At 38.6% G+C, this 13,977-nt stretch overlaps 1 protein-coding gene across 6 annotated transcripts in view; it reads right to left on the bottom strand.

Annotated features, from left to right (window-relative positions):
• The window catches only part of RALGAPB (Ral GTPase activating protein non-catalytic subunit beta), a 90,207-nt gene that overhangs the window by 4,500 nt on the left and 71,730 nt on the right, over window positions 1-13,977 (bottom strand). For 4 of the 6 annotated variants that reach the window (XM_012455026.3, XM_012455027.3, XM_021665726.2 and 1 more), the window contains 6 exons: window positions 13,107-13,272; window positions 10,369-10,491; window positions 8,261-8,397; window positions 5,011-5,119; window positions 4,178-4,256; window positions 26-174 (listed from right to left, as the gene is read on the bottom strand). In XM_012455026.3, the coding sequence (XP_012310449.2) occupies window positions 26-174; window positions 4,178-4,256; window positions 5,011-5,119; window positions 8,261-8,397; window positions 10,369-10,491; window positions 13,107-13,272 (763 nt within the window). The remainder of the gene's footprint in view (window positions 1-25; window positions 175-4,177; window positions 4,257-5,010; window positions 5,120-8,260; window positions 8,398-10,368; window positions 10,492-13,106; window positions 13,273-13,977) is intronic. The other 2 variants (XM_064382432.1, XM_012455029.2) reach the window with 1 other exon arrangement.

The raw sequence follows: 13,977 nt of genomic DNA, 5'->3' as shown, positions 1-13,977 counted from the left end.
CTTCAGCCACATATGAAGACCTTACCAAGAGCTCGCCTGCTGACAATCATCCCATCCACAAGAGGGATGACCATGTTAAATTTTCCAGTGGCTCCTTGAATTTTAATCCGGAATAATCCAGTGTTTAAAGGGTGGATGAAGATGACAGGAACTTCTTTTTCAAGAGTCGTAGATCTTAAGAAAAGAAAATTCTTTTTATCCCAGACACCCAAGACTTGAAGTCTCTCACATATATAGCATAATATTACTAAAGGGACCTGTTGCCTGGCAGTGGTCTGAGAAAAGCCAAGGGGTCAGTCTGCTCAGAATCAGCTTTCTGGGAGTCCATGTTGCTGCCCGCCATAACACCTGGTCCTAAAGGTCCATTACTGGGTCAGGCTTTCTAAGCTAACAGAAAGGAGCTGAAAAAATATATATACTTGTAAAACCACTAGGGACATGGAGTGGAAGGAGAGGCCAGAGAACTCTACTGCATGGAGTTAAGAATCTAGCAACCAGCTATGGGACTTTTACTTTAGTTCCTTTTCTTATAGGGAACACAAAAGTGTGGCTGGCCAGAGTACAGGGAATTCCAGCATAGTCAAGGAGGTTGGGAGAGCCATGAATCTAAGCCAGCTGCAAGTGTCCTTCTCAGCTAAGGTGATAAATGACCACATTGTGGCAGGGCCAAAGCCCTCACAGCCTCTGGCCAGGCAGCAGATGCTAAAGTCAGCAACTGCCCCTATGGAGGGGTGAGTTACTCATTACACACCAGAGATAGGCCAACCTATCTAGAGGGAACTCATGTTATTTATGAGCTACCTGTTGGGGTCTTCTTGCAATCTAGTGAATTTTCTTTCTATATAGGTAAAGTAATTTTGGCCAAAGCAACACTGAATCAATCTTTCAAGATATTTAAAAAAAAGAAAAATCAATCCTGGAGTAATTCTGTCCCCAAGGCAAATTATAAACTTTGCTAATCTACCAATAAAATATACATTTTACTATCAAACTGTATTACAACTTTTGACCTAAAAAGATAAAAACTTGAAAGGCTGAGGCAGGAAGATTGCTTGAGCCCAGGAGTTGGAGACCAGCCTGGGCAACATGGTGAGACCTTGTCCCAAATTTATTATTATTATTATTATTATTTTAAAAAATGAAAACGACAAAGAAAGTATACGATAAGTAAAGTCTCTTCTAAACTAGTTCTAGAAAAGTCTACTCATGATGCAATAACCTACCCTGGGCTAGCATCACTGACTCCACCTTAGCTGTAAACTCCAACCTGGCTTCCCCCTCCCTACCACAGCCCCTGAGTGCATAGCTGGGTCATGCTGTACTTAGAAGTGTTGAAGCACTGTTCCTAACACTTGTAACCATTGTAACCACATCCTGCTTGGCATACCTCCCCCCTGCTATTTTAAGAAAAAAGTTTCCCTTTGATCATTGTGTAGAAGGAGCCTGATGGCCCCCATTCTTGGTAATGGTATGAAAACCTCCTGTGCCTGCAGCCCCTTCCTCTAACCTGCTTTTCTGCTTCTGTAAAATTCCGCTTCAACTAGACTCCCCGTCCCCTACCTAAATCAAGGTATAAAAGATAATCAAGCCCCTTCCTCAGGGCCGAGAGAATTTTAAACATTAGCCGTCACTTGGTCGCCGGCAAATCAATAAAGGACTCTTAATTTAGAACTCAGATCATGGCGCATTCCTTCTAACTCGCTCAGTTACATCATTGAGTATTCCATACTCTCTTCTTTAGCAAGCTGGTGTCATAAAGAAAAAAGTTCTGTTCCAGATTAAAAGAGACTGAAGGAATTAAAACCAGATACACAGTCCCGGAGTGAATTCTTTACCAATTGTAAAGAATCTTTTAGTACGAATGAAGAAATTTGAATGTTGGCTATTAGATAATATCAAGAAAGTATTACTAACATTATTGCAAAGTTATGTTTAGCTATCTGAAAAGTGTTCTTACTTTTCAGATGCATACTAATATATTTGGAATGTTAAGATATCTGTAACTTGTTTTAAAACACCAAAGCATAGAAAACATCGATGTTTTAGGAATGACCTGCCCTCTTCTAGAAGTTTTTTAAGATGATAATGCTAAAATCAATCATTTTTACTGACTTCATTTCAACAACAATCATCTAACAATATTAGAATAAATTCATGCAATTTGAACCAGCTCATATAACTAGAAGGAACTTAAAATATCAAATTTGAGGGTAGCTCTGTGATGAGAAAGATGCAGGACCAAAGCATTTGGGGTCAAAGGCCTGGATTCAGGTAGTTTCTCCTGCATTTACTGGATGTGTGATACTGAGGAATAACCTCTTTGAGCCTATTTTATCCCACTAGTAAAACAGGGAAAACAACTGTTGAACTCGTAAGAGTTATAAATGAAAAACAAGCAAGCAAACCTTGAAAACTACAAAGCCTATACAAATACATTGTTACCATTCTTAGTATCAGATTATTCTCTTTTTATCCTTCTTGCATATGGGCAGGTAAAACAGAAATTTTAACCCAATTATAAAGTTAGTATTACATTTTACTTAGAAACATTTTTCCGTAAAGTAGCTCATATGGTTTAGGATATTTTAACTGCTACTTTGCCCATTGTTTTGGCCAATTTAACTCCATTATTTCAATCTAATATTGCTACCCTATTATTACGGTCTTTATTAATATTTAATTGCCTCTACTCCATTTTCTTTTTGCTCTAGATAAATGTAAAACAGCAATTAATTATACTATTAAAAATCTTGCGGCCGGGCAAGGTGGCTCAAGCCTGTAATCCCAGCACTTTGGGAGGCCGAGGCGGGTGGATCACGAGGTCAAGAGATCGAGACCATCCTGGTCAACATGGTGAAACCCCGTCTCTACTAATACAAAAAAATTAGCTGGGCATGGTGGCGCGTGCCTGTAATCCCAGCTACTCAGGAGGCTGAGGCAGGAGAATTGCCTGAACCCAGGAGGCGGAGGTTGCGGTGAGCCGAGATCGCGCCATTGCACTCCAGCCTGGGTAACAAGAGCGAAACTCTGTCTCAAAAAAAAAAAAAAAAAAAATTTGCTAAAGCACCCAATGTCACTTATCATCAGAGAAATGCAAATCAAAATCTTGATGAGATAGCACTCATTCCAGGTAGGATGGCCATTTTCAAAAAAACCAAAAGAAAACAAGTGTTGGCGAGAATGTAGAGAAAAGGGAATCCCCTTGTATGCTGTTGGTGGAAATATAAACTGATGCAGCCACTGTGGAAAACAGTATCCTTCCTCAAAAAATTAAAAATAGAATGTCCATACGATCCAACAATCCCACTTCAGGGTATATATCCAGAGCAACTAAAGCTAGGATCTCAAAGAGATAGCAGCACTGGCATTTTCACTGCAGCATTATTCACAACAGCTAAGCCATGGAAGCAACCTAAATATCCATCAATGGATAAACAGATAAGGAAAATGTGGTGTACACATACAATGAAATATTATTCAGTCTTAAAATGGAAATCCTGCCATTTGTGACAACATAGATGAGTCTAGAGTACCTTATGCTAAGTATAAGGCAGGCAAAAAAAGACGAATTGCAAATGATATCACTTATATGATGAATCTAAAATAGTTAGACTCAGAGAAGCTGAGAGCAGAATGCTAGTTGTCACGAACTGGAAGGAGGGAAAAATGGGGAGGTATTAGCCAAACGATGTAAAGTTTCAGTCATGCAATAAGTTCTAGAGATCAACAGTAGAGTATAGTGACTATAGCTAATAATACAGTATTGTGTACTTAAAAATTTGTTAAGAGGGTAGATTTTATGTTAAGTGTTCTTATCACAAAGTAATAACGAATGAAGTGGGCAGGAGGAAACTTTGGAGATGACAGACATGTTCATGGAATAGATTGTTGTGATGGTTTCATGGATACATACTTATCTCAAAATTCATCAAGTTGTACACATTAAATATGTATAGCTTTTAACATGTCAATCAGTCATACCTAAATAAGTGGCTTTAAAAAATCCATGCTATAGTAGTTTGATAACTTTGTACATTACAGACAAACTTCTTTCTTTGATCATTTTTCTCTATTTTTATTTCTAATTGTCTACAACTCTTTCGTAATTATTTGTTAAGCTGCAATCAATATATTAAAAAAAAAACATGCTGATGAACTTCAAGCAAATAGAGTGTACCTCAGTGAAGTGCTACTATTTGCAGTAGTTTCCACACCAGTACTGATCTCTGTCATCAGCTCTGAGAGGGGAAAGTTTTCTGGAAGAAAATGACAGCATTACAATTAATATCTCCCCAATTTTCCCGAACAGATAATAGGAAACCTAATTTTCTAATCTCTTTACGTAAATCAGTGGCAAATATATGGACTGTGCTGTCCTGAAATATCATCTTAATTAGTCTCTACAAATTAAAAAATTCTCCTACAAGACATTTTTTAGCTAATTTCATCTAAAGCAAAGAGTTTTTAGAAAATATGTCCTGTGGTCTTTGAGGGCTTGGTTGAAAAGTAACTATCACACTTTTTCCCACAAACTGGGCTGTGTGGGATTCTACACAAAGTATACATTTCTAATGCTCTAACGTTGCCTACGTAAAAATCATAAAAACTTACCCAGAGTGTAATTCTTAAGGACAAATTAAGCTTTATACTAAAACTAGGCAGTAGGTGAAGAGAGGGTAAGTGAAGTGCTTGCCCTTCCCCTTTTCAAAGGTCCTGGGATGACTGAGACCAACTGGCAACAAACCACTGATTGTGATGCCAACATGAATAGCTAAAGGTTTTGTATCTATTAGTCTCATCAAATCTTCACAACTATGAAAAAAGTACCAGGATTTAACAGAGGAGTAATTTAAGGCTTAAAGAAACTGAGTGTGGAGCTGGGGTGCAAACCCAGGCTTGCTGAACTCCAGGACTAGCTCCTGGCCACCACACCATGCTTATGTGCCCATTCCTGTAGACATTTAACAAGTCATTGTCATTTTATTTATGGACAGAGTCCTCATACAGTACCTATATCATCATAGCGTTCCACCCAGACTACAGAAACTCTTGTCTCAGGTCCAAGGGGAGGAACAGGGCGACCCTGAGGCAGTTTCCTCAATCTGGAACTGGGACTGAGCTGTATGGAAAGGAAGACGGAGAGCGGGAAAAAATAATATCAACAACAACAACAAAACTGGCTTAATAAAACCACCCAGTTATTCATTTATCAAGATGCTCAGTGATACAAGTATCAGGTCATGGAAAAATCACTTTAGGAAAAAGTGTATATATTTGCAACAAAGCTCTTCTTTGGCTCCTGTTCATCAGTCTTAACCTAGGACAAGAAAATGAAGGCTTAAAATTGTGAAAGGAAAAAAATGAAAGAAATACTGAATAATTAGAATTTGCATTAATAAAAACAAAATTTACACACAGTGTCTTAATGAGGGCTTAAAGGATTTGAGTCTGTCTCTACTAGGGCCAGAGAGCAGTATGCTTCCCCATCACAGAAACATCACTACTTGCCTGGGGATCCTAATCTCTAAAATGTCCCTTCAGCAAGTTATTCCTAGTTCCCAGACTAAATGTCTCCTACTGCAATCTATGCCTAATTCCTTTTTCTCGTCAGTAGAAAGAAAAATAAGAGTTGTTTGGGCCTTCGTTACCACGCAGTGTGCTTCTGGCTTCCCGCCACCCTAATCAACTCAAAGTTTCATTGCAAGGCTAACAGGACTATGTGGCTCTCCTTTAGCAAACTGGAACTCTGAGCTGCACCTCTTTAGAGGCATGCAGCAGAGCTAAGTTTATGCTAAAGTCCTAATCAAAGCTCATGTGTACAGAGGGGAGAATCTCACACTTTAGGCGAATTTTGAAATTAAAACTGCTTTATTAGCACAGAAATAAACATGTCTTTACCAGATGATCAGACTCCATGCCAAGTCCCCAGATGCTTTTATCTACTCTGACAGTCACAGAAAATGGCAGGAGCAATAGATTTCTCTCCAACTAGTGACAGACATCGGGCCACATTCACAGACTACTTTCTTAGCATCAAGACTCCTAATCAGCTTTGACTCTCTGACTTCTTCCATCTCTGACCTCTAACCCTAAAGAACTCCTGTGATTAGGTCAGGTCTACCTGGAAAATCTCCCTTCTGATTAACTCAAAATGACCTAATTAAACCCACAAAATTCCTTTGCCAAATAATGTACCATAATCATGGATATCTTATCATAGTCACAGGAAAGGACATTATACACAGGCAAAGGTCACGGGGGGTTATCTTAAAATTTTACCCTGACTTTTTTCCTATAATCTTGCTAAACTCACCTCAATAGTTCTAGTGGATTTGAAAAAAAGATTCCTCAGGGTTTTCTACTTACATGATCATGTCATCTGCAAATACATACAGTTTCACTTCTTTGTTTCTAATCTTTATGTACTGTAGCTCCTTTTGTCTTACTTCTCTGTGTAGGTCCTCCTCTACCATGTTGAATGGAAGTGGTAAAAACAGACATCCTTGCCTTGTCCTCCATCTCAGAGGAAAAGCATTCAAGAATAATGTATAATGTATAAGTATAATCGTTAGCTATAGGTTTTTAGTAGATGCTCTGCATCCAGTTGAGAAAGTTCTATTCATAGTTGGCTGAGAACTTTTCTCATAAATGAGTATTGAATTTTTGTCAACTGCTTTTTCCCCAATCTATTGAGATAACCATATGATTTTGCTTTTTTTTTCTTTTTTAGTTTGTTAGTGTCTGCAAACTACAGTATAAGTGAGAAATAAAAACATGGTGCTTTATCTGGGTTCTGAGGAATAACTATGCTGTCATTCAGAAAATGAGTATAAAGGCAGCTAATCACTGCATACTAGATCTGTCCACAAATCTCAAATAAAAAAAAATTTTAAGTATTAGATTTAGCTAAAATCTTGCATTGCCATGCAATACTGACTGCTCATCTCTAAACTGTATTCTGTAAAAAACTTTTAAAAACTTCTAATTTCCCAAATGCCCATCGATGATAGACTGGACAGGAAAAATGTGGCACATATACACCACGGAATATTATGCAGCCATTAAAAACGAGGAGTTCGCGTCCTTTGTAGGGACATGGATGAACCTGGAAACCATCATTCTCAGCAAACTGACACAAGAACACAAAATCAAACACCACATGTTCTCACTCATAGGCGGGTGTTGAACAAGGAGAACACATGGACACAGGGAGGGGACCACTATACACAGGGGTCTGTTGTGGGGGAGTGGGGGGGACAGCGGGGGGGTGGGGAGTTGGGGAGGGATAGCATGGGGAGAAATGCCAGATATGGGTGAAGGGGAGGAAGGCAGCAAATCACACTGCCACGTATGCACCTATGCAACAACCTTGCATGTTTTTCACATGTACCCCAAAACCTAAAATGCAATAAAAAAAAAAAAAAAAAAAAAACCTTCTAATTTACAAATCAGTCTACTCCAGGGACTATTACACCACCTGGCATTTTTTCCTAAATCAATTTTAAAGGTAAAAACTTCCCTGTGCTCTCTTTGAAGCATACACCTACATTAAAAATAATTTTCACTGTGGAAGAAAGCCAACCTAAAATCCTGCACAATGGAGGAACACCTTTGGTCAAGCTGACACTTCCGTCTTTGTTATGATTTGTTCTAAGTCAATCTTCCTACACTTCTGACCTGATCCTGTACTTTTGCTATCACTTATGGGTATCGATTTTCAGTAAAGATGAAGAGATAACATGAGGGTAAAACACAGATAAAGAAGTAACATTCGCTGATAAGGTCAGAAAAAAGATAAAAGCAAAAAGCTCTTCTTGTAGTAGGAGCTGTGTTCCTCACTCAGAATATTTATCCACATACTGAGTTATTCTCCAAAATGTTCCTATTTTTATACGGTCAGACTTGTTTAAGATGAACATTATAAGATTAAAGACAAAAAAACATGTAGTTACTGTAATAACTTTAGCGGATATTCAGGGACAAAATTTAAACCTAGGCTTAAAAAGGAACAGGGGAGAGAGATGGGACCAGAATGGTGAAATCAAGAGAAACTACAAAGGCTGTCTCAGAATGAACTATTTGTTGCAGGCTGAAAAAGAGAAAACTGTGAGAATTTTATTTTTAAAAATTATGTTACTAAGGAATCAGTACTCTAATATAATTACTCTCTGGGTTAAAGTTAAAAGCTTTTCAGGCAAGATTCTATAATCACCCCCATTCCACTACAAAATTTTGGAGACATATCAACAAAGTAACTTACCCTCTGTGAGGAATTAAGATTGTCTGTATGATTGGGGAAAAGCTCAAGTGTCAGGGATGGCTGTTTCAGAATTCCTGGCATAAGATCCATATTTGAATCACTATCTTGGTCTGAGATGTTACTTTCCAATGAATCAGCTACAGGGTAAATGAAAAAAGCAACTATAATACATACCACTTATTTGGAGCAAGAGTGTTAAAAGTAATTATGCTCACCAGTCTCACTTAAGTCACTTAAAGCATTGCTTCTAGAGCAAGAGCTGATGAACTTCAGTACTAAGTATTTTAGGCTTTGCTGGCCATACAGATCTCTTGCATATTCTTCTTTGTATTTTATTTGTAACCCTTTAAGAATGTAAAATCCATTATTGGCTGCATTTGGCTTGTGCCACTGTAGTTTGCCAGCTCCTACTCTACAGATAACTAAAATAAGACTAGAAAATATTTTACTTTTCAGATGCAGAATGTAATAAATGCCATTATTACTCTCTGAATTATTTTGATTACACATTCAATCATGTAGCATTGTGACAAATAGGCATTGAGACATCTACACATTCAATCGTGTAGCATTGTGCCAAATAGGCATTGAGACATCCAGAAGCTACAACAGACCTAGTCTCTGTGATTAAGAGCAATCTGGTTGGAGATAAGCACACAGGAAGTTATCCTCTAGCCCATCCAAAAAAAAAAAAAAAAAAAAAACCTCAAATATCAGAAATAGGAGGAAGCTGAGCTGGAGTGGGCACAGTTGGCATAGGGGATGTTTCACAACAGAAGACAAAGACCCAATTGGAGGAGCTACAGTGAAAGGACAAGGCTCTAGCTCTGAGAGGACCTGCCTGGTACTAACAGGCTAGGCTAGAGAAACCAGGCAGGTATGTCCTCAAAGAGGATGGACAGGTTCTGGTTTCTGGAATTATAGTAGTAAACCAAAACCTTGACAGGAAGCCCAATAGCTGCTATAATACAAATCTAAACTATGGAAGGTCCAACCTTCCAGGGATACAGTTGGCCCCAGAGAGTAAGACAGGGAGGGGCCTAGAGTGAGAAATCAAGGGTCAAAGTACAAAGGTTAAGAAGCTACCAAGGTAGGGCACAACAAAAGTCATCAGTCTGGAGATGAGACTGTGAAATCCTGATGTATAGGATCCCATCCTACAAATGATCTCAAAGAAGAAGGTTAAGTTTCCTACCTACTGCCTGACCACCTACTTGGTCAGGCATGAAGAAACAGGCTTAATTTGCAAAAAGCAAAGGTTCTGGGCAAAACAAAACTGTGAGTTCAGACTAAGAAGTAGCCGGGCACGGTGGCTCACGCCTGTAATCCCAGCACTTTGGGAGGCCGAGGCGGGTGGATCACGAGGTCAAGAGATCGAGACCATCCTGGTCAACATGGTGAAACCCTGTCTCTACTAAAAATACAAAAAATTAGCTGGGCATGGTGGCGTGTGCTTGTAATCCCAGCTACTCAGGAGGCTGAGCAGGAGAACTGCCTGAACCCAGGAGGCGGAGGTTGCGGTGAGCCGAGATCGTGCCATTGCACTCCAGCCTGGGTAACAAGAGCGAAACTCTGTCTCAAGAAAAAAAAAAAAAAGAAGTAATAATTACTCCCAATCCTTAAAAAGCAAATTCTTGACCACCATCTTTTCCAGGCTACTTAAAAGTTTCTCTTTCTCAGTGTTAGAAGAATGGTCAGATGCTATCATGAGATCCTTCTAGTTGTAGGATACTACGTGGTTCCGTGCAAAAGCTCTCATATGGAAATAGAGAGTAGGTGAGGGATCACTCGTAATTGGAGAAAGAAATGAATTGGAAAATAAGCCTATGTATTGATTAAACTAATTAGATTAAAGAAAGCAAAACAGGGGTTGAAGTGGGATTCCTTCACTATTTAAAGATTATCAGAGGGTCAGTCTGCTTGTCTTTAACTACTTTCTGTAAGAAACTTGAGAAGATATCTTGTACTTCTGCATAATCTGTTATAATGCCTTAGAAGCTAGAGAATGCCTCAGATCACTTCAAAATCTCTTCCAATGCAGTAATATCCCACAACCCAGGAATATAAAAATAGATCCTAAAATAGGACCATGCAGAAAATGCTCTTACTTAAGGACTCCACAGGAGAAGGAACCACAAAAGCTATTTCTGTAAGGGCATCAGCATAATACAGCACCTTCTTCTGTCCATTGAAAATGCTAGCTCCAGTATCTTCAGAGGAAATCACTTCTTCTAGGAAAAAGAAACACTACATTACTGCTTCATAAAGTAGAAAAAAACCAGTATCATCTTGCTACATGAAATGTTAACTGGCTAATAAAGTGATAAATAAAACATATGCTTCCAACAAGAACCAATTAGTGTGAAAGAAAATATAATGCGTATTAAATGTCTTTATTTTTAAATCAAAAAATCTTAATTTCATAATTTCTGAAACAACTATATATCAGACCACTTCTGATTAGCAAGGCTTTTAATTTATGAAGCAGATTAAGGGAGTAGTCCTTTGGATCAGGTAGGTAAATAATCAAAAGGAAGACCAGCCCAGTCCCTCAGAAGGGAGCTGGGCCAGAGAGGCAAGCAGGCAGAGACAGAGGCAGAGAGAGAGAAGAAAGAAGAAAGAAGAAAGAAGAAAGAAGAAAAAAGAAAGAAGAAAGCAGCAGCAGCAGCAGCAGCAGGAGGGAGGGGAAGGGGAGGGGAAGGGAGAGAGAGGGAGAAGAGAGAGAGTGCACATGTGCATGTGGTCTCTGGACTCTTGCTTTCAAGACATTTCTATCCCTGGTCTCTCTCTATGGCTCCTCATATTGGCCTATGCTCCACCTTCCTCAATGGTCAGTGACATTGTATAAAAACATACAGACAGTTTTGGTAATAGTATCTGCTCTAAGCTAGGAAGACTGAATTAACAAAAGAAATTCTCATGAGGGCTATATAGTTCTCAATTAAAATGACCTCAGTGTCCTAACAGTAATACATAAAAGACCAACAATCTGACCAAAATTGGGCAGGGAAATGAGCCAGTACTTCTCAGGAAATAAAAATCTGATAAGATATGCTCAACCATTATTAAAAATTAAAAATTTCTCACCTAAAAAACTGGAAGATACTTAATGCTGGTGAAGGTATGGCAAATAGAAAGCTTAAACCAGAGGTTAGCAAACTTTTTCTGTAAAGGACCATACAGTTAATGTTTTAGGTGTGGTAGGAAGATCTTTGCCACAACTACTAAATTCTGCCATTGTAGCATGAAAGCTGCCATAACTGGAATGTGATCGAGTTCCAATAAAACTTTATTTACAAAAACAGGAATGAACTTTAATTTTCTGACTCCTAGTGTGGACTCCAGGCAGGCACTTTGTATCTGCTGTAGTAGACGCTGTGGTTACTATCCCAGCAGCCACTCTATCCACCCCTATTCTGCAGCAGGCAAAATGTGCAGGTGGGACTGATCCGATACTAGTTCTATCCTGTCTGTATCTCTCCACCAGAGTCATTCTATCTTTCTTGCCATAAGGACAGGCTTGGGATAGTCCAATTGCTATATAGTTCTGGATTTGGGGAATAGGGGGTTCTGAGATCTAGCTAATCTCTCCTCTTCAGGCTGCTGTGGTATGTGAATGTAAAGCCTGGAATTGCCTTTCTGCACTATTAGAGAAGCCAAGCTGGAGAAAAGTCAAAATACAGAAAGCAAAGCTAAAGGAAAATTGTAAAGAAATAAAACAGGAATGCTGATCAAATGACACCAAAAACTTAACCAACCTCTGGAATTTTTAGTTACATGGGCAATAAATAACCTTCAAAATCTAAGGCAGTTTGGGTCACGTTTTCTGATACTTGCAACCATAAGTATCCAATTGACATACTTATCAAAATGAAAAATGTGCACTGGACATAGGCATTAATCACTTTAGAGAAGTAATATTAATTTTCCAGTGACCTCAGGAACCCAGGAACAGAAAGCATTAGCCAGGTGGGGCAAAGGTCTTAAGTTTAAATTTATACTTGCTCTGGTACTTGTTATTCTGATTACAGTTTCTCAGAATGGGCAAAAATCCTCAGAGATGATCAGCTGTTTACCACAAAGGTTTTGGTATAATATCCCAAGAATGTAACCTTTAAGTGTGACTCTTTTGACAGCCACAGTTGATAAAACACACTGGTTAATAGAAAACTACTTATTAGACAAAACATGCTTGTTAGGAAGCTGTATTGTTTTGTATGGATGACCTATATTTATTATAGCATTTGTATAAAAAATTGAATCTTACTCATATTATAAAAAAGGAGATTATCAGCATGGTAATAAGCCAGTCATTTTGTGTTAATTAACTCTATCATTACGTGTATATGTATCTTTCATATATACTGAAAATGTCTAGAAGAATATATAAACTATTATTAAATTACCCTGCCAGGACTGGGATTAGGGTAAGGATCATTTTCCTTTATATACTTCTGTTTGTCTGTTTGGTTTTTTGTTTTTTAGAGACAGGGAGTTGCTGTCACCCAGGTTGGAATGCGGTGGCATGATCATAGCTCCAACTCCTGGCCTCAGGTGATCTTCCCACCTCAGCTTCCTGAGCAGGTAGGACTACAAGTGCATGTCCCTCAAGTCTAGCAAATGTTTCCATTTTTTGCAGAGATGGTGTCTCGCTATGTTGCCCAGGCTGCTCTTGAACTCCCAGCCTCAGCCGATCCTCCCACCTTGGCTTCCCAAAGACAGGTATGAGCCACTGTGCCCAGGCTGGTTTTGTGTTTTTAACAAGACTATAAATCATAGTAAAGGGGGAAAATAATCAAGACTAACAAAACAAGAAACAACTGACATATGAAACATTGTGTTTTACCTTGTTGAGATCCTTCACCATCATCACAACAATTAATAGACCAACTGGTGGAAACATGCCCAGTCCAACCAGGGTGTCTGCCCACATCTACTGACCATCCAAGAGAAAGCAAAAATTCTAGGAAATGGGGCTGAACAGTTCTGGAAGACTCCACATTCTTTAAAATCTGAAATACATACCAATCATCAGCTATAATGAAGGAAACAAAAGAACGTATCAAAATAAATCTTCATAAAAGTTGGTTAGCCTTTGAAGCTTCTGACAAATCATGTCCAAGCTCAGAATAAACTTAAGGATATATCGCTATGGAGAAAAATGCATTCTCCTGATTTAGACAGATTTGGATTGGCTGAGACTTGGGCAAGTTTTTTAACCCCACTGCCTCAGTTTCTTAATTCATAAAGTGGAGATAATAATAATGGTTGTGAAGTAATGCAAGTAAAGCTCTGAGCTCTCTTCCTGGCAAAACAATTACTGAACAAGGCATGTTTACTAACAGACACTGTGTCCCTGCCTTCACAGAGTTTACCATCTGGTTAGTGAAAAATATTATGTAGGTATGCAATTATTTAATTATAGATCTTGACAAATTCTACAAAACCTACTAAAATTCAATCAACATTAGGTGTAATTAATAAATGGGTATGAAAATATCCTTTTCTTAGGCCAAAGAAGAGAATTCCAGGAAAAATGAAGTGACCAGAAAGTTCTCTCCTCTTCACTAAGCACTAAATGTAATGTGTGGGCTTTCGATAGGCCTCACAAAGAGTCCCTCATTCTAAAACAGTGATTCTCATCTGGGGTCATTTTACTCTTCAGCGGACATGCAACACTTGGAAACATTTTTGGTTGTCATAACTGGTAAGGCACA

Source organism: Aotus nancymaae, unplaced genomic scaffold (genome assembly GCF_030222135.1).
Source record: "Aotus nancymaae isolate 86718 unplaced genomic scaffold, 86718_ANA_hifiasm-v0.15.2.pri h1tg000029l, whole genome shotgun sequence".
NCBI lineage: Eukaryota > Metazoa > Chordata > Mammalia > Primates > Aotidae > Aotus > Aotus nancymaae.
Note: the sequence above shows the minus strand (reverse complement) of the source record. Positions and strands in the feature narration are given on the sequence as shown.